General features: G+C 38.3%; 1 protein-coding gene across 1 annotated transcript; it reads right to left on the bottom strand.

The window, feature by feature from the left end:
• Positions 1-101: 101 nt before the first annotated feature.
• Positions 102-1,934, bottom strand: LOC131680251 (60S ribosomal export protein NMD3). The gene is made up of 3 exons (XM_058960972.1): positions 1,760-1,934; positions 1,270-1,696; positions 102-1,208 (listed from the first exon to the last, which is right to left on the bottom strand). The coding sequence occupies exons 1-3, from the start codon at positions 1,822-1,824 to the stop codon at positions 171-173; spliced, it is 1,530 nt and encodes a 509-aa protein (XP_058816955.1). The 5' UTR covers positions 1,825-1,934; the 3' UTR covers positions 102-170.
• Positions 1,935-5,684: the final 3,750 nt, after the last annotated feature.

The raw sequence follows: 5,684 nt of genomic DNA, 5'->3' as shown, positions 1-5,684 counted from the left end.
TGTCCCGAAAATGCGACGAATTTGAAGAAATCACGTATTTGAAAGAATATCACGGTCGAATGGTCAAAAGGATTTCGGGCTGTTCATAGTATCAGCATGAATAATGTCGAACTGGCTTGTAAGCCGGTTTTATATTTTGCAATAAACATACACCTTCAACATAAACCCATTCATGTTTCTGCCATATCCACGTCATCCAAAACTAAATCGTCCAGCATTTCCTCGAGCGTAATTCGCGGAACCGACGGATCATCCATATCGTTCACATCCACCGGCATCAATTTACTACCATCCTTGAAAATGTTGACATTCTGTCGCATGTCGGGATCTTCCTCCAAATCTTCGAGGAACTCGTTATAATCATTCTCTATATCCGTATCGAGTGCAACATCTTCAGCCAAATGCTTCAGTTTCCAGTTCCTGATCTGCTTCCGGCTCGTTCTGTCGTAGAACTTTTTAACTAGCAGCAAATCCGGGACAGTATCCTGTTTCAGCTTGTCAAAATCAGCATTATTTATGTTTGCATCCTGCAAGTCATACCCGAGCACTGAATCACCTGGTTTCAACAAGTGTCCCAGATGAGACCGGGTATGTATGGTGTTTTCGTTGATGCCCAACTCGGACGCTTTCACAACCCACACATCGGCTAGGATGTGCCGGAATGAAACCGGACCCTGTCCAGGAAAGTGGTTCTTTTCCTGATCTCGCGTTATCTCCACATCCATTACCACAAATTCAATCATCTGCTTCGGATTACAGATAGCTTCAAAGGGATTCTTCCAGAACGCCATGTTTTGAACTTCAGCCATTTGCGCCGTACGAGGATCAATCAAATGAATAGCATTCGCTACTTTGGTAACCAAACAAATCGGTGAAATGTGTCCCAGTTGCTGTTGAAGCTTTTTATTTAAACATACCAGGCTTCCCTTTGAAATCGGCACTACATCTACTGCGTAAGAGAATTTATAGTTGTACGAATTGCTGTGGATGTCGTGAGAAATCAATTTCTTTGAGCTGGTAACCTTAACAGGAAGTACCGCTTGCATAAAATCAACCATTTTCCGGGCGTGAGCATCGGTAGCATAGTAAAAATCAAGACCTCCCGAAGGTGAAGGCTTAATGCCAAGTGTATTTTCGTGAGCTCTGTGTTTCAGAATCATTTGCTCTAAGTAGAATAGTGTCTTTTTGTTCATTGCCTTCTGGCGAACCTATAAGAAAATTCGACGTTTTGCATTCAAAGTAAAATATATTACATATTGTCCAACCTACCTGCACCAAGCAACGCCAGAAATCCTTTGCCTCGGTTCGATGACAATCGTCACACATCTGGTTGTTGACAGTAAACTCAACCACGAAGACCTGCTGTAGTACAACACCATCCATGACTTCTCCGTGCACTGTCAATTTAACCTTGATACGCTTCGAATGTGGTTCCGTCCATATAAACCCAGCATCAACCAGTTTAACTTCTTTCAAACCCTTCAGACGTTTCAAGCAAACTGAAAGTAACTCCTTCGACTCCAGGCTACACTGAACCCATTCGCTAGGCGGGTTCAGGTATCGTTCACAGTTCCGACAGAAAAAGACCACCGCTTGCTTGGGAATGTTAGCCGTTATGTCCACGTGAGTACGCAGGCAAGCTACGCACATATTTGAAGGGTTCGGTTCGATTGCAACTCCGCATTCACAGCAGAGGCTAACATACGAAGATAAAGGTTATGTGAGCAACCAAAACATTAAAGATTAGAAAAACACTTACATTTTGTTTTTCAGTGAAGCTTCGGAGCCCGTAGGGGCTGCACCGGTTTGGCCAATGTATTCCATATCAGAAGAAACGAAATACTTCGAATTTCAAAGAAATACAGCTACTAAATTTACGCACGTACGTGAAGGCACACCGTACCACACTTCGCACGTAAACAAGAAAGGATCGAGCTCGCTGTCAAAATTCATAACATCGCACACGAAGCCATCGAACATCGAAAAACCTGCAGGGTTGGAAACAGCATTCGTCACATTGGTTTCAGACATTCCATGCCGCGTTGCCAGATATACCGATTTATCGATATTCATACCGGCTTTTACACTCAATTAGGCAACCCGAACAGAAAGTAATATCGAAATTGATCGTAGAAACGTTGAATTTACAACAGTTTTATTTGTTAACAACAACTTTTGTTGTAACATCAATATACTTATGATGCAGTCCTTCATGCCTCCAAAATCTACTACGGAAAAACAATGTAAATCGATGTTTTTGATTTCAGAAGGTATGGGAAAAGATAATTTTTTTTCATTGTTACATCCCTTAACGACCCCCTTTTTCTATGTAAAAATCGGGTTTGCAATGAAATTGGATGTAGAAACAACAAATGTGATTATATTTCCATTGTAAATTTTCCAGAATAACATTGTTTTTCGTTGTAATGTAACAATAAAAAATGCTGTAATACTATTGTGCATTTCTATTCGGGAATCCATGAGACGTTTCTGATCAGCTGATTATTTCTTGTTTACTTATTCTGACGTTACTACGAGGGGTGCGACGTCCGACAACATCGTTGATTTGATCCAACATCAAACGAATCGGACTAACGAAAGTTGTTTGTCGGACGAGTTTTTCTGTTCGCAGGAGTAGACTTGTTGACAGAACCCACCGCTGAATTGTCAAACAAACGTCTAATGGATTGCCTAATACCGATATCTGTCCTATGCAAGGGCAGAAACCAGCCTCCTGGCCCTATACCATCATATGGAGTTTGACAGCGACCTACATATATGGGGCGTTATACATAGCTATAAAGCCCCAAACAAAGAATTATGTTCGGCACTATACACGATATTCAATCATTCCACACGACGTTTTGCATCTTGTGGGATGATTTAATTCCATATTGTTCAGAAAATCAACATTTAGTAACTAATTACAGCTTTTAATCATTCGATTCAAAATTAATACTGACTGTAAAGAGACATCGTCCTTGACAGGGGGCTGGCAGAAACACTGGACTCCCCCTTAGCGAAGACTACACATTAAGAAGACTGATATCTCTTTCCTTCCCCCATACAAACCAGAAGCGAAAGAGATTACAGCACCTCTATCGTATGAAGGTAGGAAGCTTAATGTAAAAGTGTATATGTGTGCGTGCATCACTATGGAAAGTTCCACCTTTACTCGCAAGTGGCGTTGCTGTTAGTGTCTCCAGATTCTGAACAGAGTTGCCAGTCTTCTTGATATGCAGTCTTCGCCCTTAATCTCTCGCCGAAGCACGTCCCGCCAGCCGATTGCAAAATTATAGGAAATGGGTTTCCCATGGAATGGTCCAATGAGGTGATTTACTTGGGGCTCACCATCGACAAAAGCTCCCCTTTCGTTCTCACGTCGAAAAAACAACAAGTAATGGCTAGTTTACAGTTCGGGAAATGGGTCACGGGATTTCGCACGGGACTTGCATCGGGATTTGATCAGAGAAAATTTCCCGCCAAGATCTCTCCAAACTGTCAAACAAATACTACGCTGCTTTTTAAAAATACAAACAGCATCAAACTTACAGCGAATTGGGTCATTAAGCTAATATAGTTTTCCATTCCATTCGATAAATTTTAGGTCCAATATACATAATATAACCAAATATAAATATGTTATAACATTTATGATATAACATTATTTCAAAAAAAATATCGTAGAAACGATATTTTTGTTTTTTTAAATAAATCTTATGTAAACATAGACAACCATATATAGGAAAACTGCGGTTGTTTACATCTGGCCTATTAAGACAACGCCCAAAATGAAAAAAAACTATATGCATTGGATGGCGTTTATGTCAAATAAAAATAACCCTGCGGGAAAACATGTAGTCATTTTTTCTGACAGAGCATCATTTGTCGTGAAATTCGATATTTCAAATGCTTCTGATGGTGTCAAATCAAGACTGTCAACATATTTCTTCATTTTACCTTTAAATTTTATTTTCACGTTTCCTGAGTTGGAAAAAAACATTGTTGTGATCACGAAAATCTGCTTTATCGATGTATGTAACAAAAAAGATTTTTTTTCTCACTATGCATAGGCTGTCCCGGTTAACAATGAGGCGAACGAGTTATTTGCAGATACGTCATTTAGTCGGACAACTGTCAGTTTGTTGGTTGAATTTAATTTGTTTTTTTTTTAATTAAAAAACCAGAAAAGAATAATTAAGGTTTAAGAATGATATGAGTGCACTGGTAAGGATACCTGCTATCAATAAATATGAAAAACTGGCACAATTTTTGCAAATTAAAGATCCCTATTGCAAACCTTATAAAAATACGATTTTTCCCGCCGAAAAAGAAATTGTGATGAAATTTGTTGTTTCTGTGTGGAGAGTTTTATAATCTCGTGATGTTTCCGGCGGTTAGGTTTACACTTCAGGAAAGCTGTCATTTTTGTGTAGACTCATTTCCCGTCACGGGATTTGAAATCCCGAGCTTCATTTAAAATACACACGGACCTGAATCCCGTGACATGTTTTCCGAACTGTACTAGCCTTAAATACAATCTTCTCGCGAAAAAAAATGTATTTCTTGAAAAATCAAAGGTCGTCGTTACACCCGCACAACAAACTTGCAGTGTACAATTAAATGGTCTTGCTCGTGATAAAATATGCTATGTCAATATGGCAACGATGCGCAAATACCCCCATAAATAAATTACAAATAGTGCAAAATAAATTTCTAAAAATCATACTAGATCTTCCATGGAACACTAGAACATCAGAAATATGTCAGTTATCAGAAATTACCACAATACATGAAACCATCAAAGCAATGGATTAAGAAAAGTGTGCTACTTCCGAGTTCGAACCTCTGTACAAAAAGTTAAAAAAAAGTCAATACCGATTCCGATAACGCCATTCAAAGAAAATCAACAGTGATTATTTCCAGACTTGGATTTAATATCTATTTAAAAACTATTGTATTTTTTGAATCCTAAATTGGATGATTCAATGATCGAAACTCAACGCTTAATAAATTATTTAAAATTATTAAATTACATTTTGTTTTTCCGACAAAATGATAGTATCGCCCTTTCGGCGATTGTTTACTTTTTTGGGCCCACCTATCACCATTGAAGTATCGCCCTTACGTTTTTTTACAATAACTACCGTTTAACACCATCGATTTCGTTTCTCAATAACGATCATTATTACTATTTACAGTTGCTATCGCCTGTTATCGCTGTTGTCTGACAATCGTAAAAAATATGAAACAAACAGTTTCGCAAAGAAGCCCTGATCGCCCTGATTGTTTGCATGGAGCGTGGAGGGCGAAACTTTAAATAACCAAACAAAAATACAGTTTCGCCCGTTGTATTTTTTGCTGTAGTTTAAGAAAGAAATAACGTAGAATACAACTTTTTAGATCAATTTGTTGCGTTTCATAGCCTTCATTCGCATATATTAAAAATGCCTTAAAAATTTCCTTTCAAAGAGAATTTTGACAGTTGGCTTTTAAACCGTAATCATATGTTTGTCGAGAATTGTACAACACATGAAAAGGATACGTTTGCCATTTCTATCTAATAGAATGTGGACAATGTGATTTCCAAGCGCAATTCTTACAAATATTGTGTGAAAATCACATAAACACCATAAGAAATACCATTGACTAAGATTTCCAAATGAACTTCACGTGAATATCGA

This window comes from Topomyia yanbarensis, chromosome 1 (genome assembly GCF_030247195.1).
Source record: "Topomyia yanbarensis strain Yona2022 chromosome 1, ASM3024719v1, whole genome shotgun sequence".
Lineage (NCBI taxonomy): Eukaryota > Metazoa > Arthropoda > Insecta > Diptera > Culicidae > Topomyia > Topomyia yanbarensis.
This window is presented reverse-complemented; position numbering and strand designations above follow the sequence as displayed.

Bases quoted from the DNA above. Each gene is read 5' to 3' on its own strand.
- LOC131680251 (XM_058960972.1), bottom strand. From the start codon at position 1,824: ATGGAATACATTGGCCAAACCGGTGCAGCCCCTACGGGCTCCGAAGCT. The intron at 1,697-1,759 runs GTAAGTGTTTTT...TTCGTATGTTAG, and splicing joins GCTTCACTGAAAAACAAAAT to CCTCTGCTGTGAATGCGGAG. The intron at 1,209-1,269 runs GTAGGTTGGACA...ATTTTCTTATAG, and splicing joins TCTGGCGTTGCTTGGTGCAG to GTTCGCCAGAAGGCAATGAA.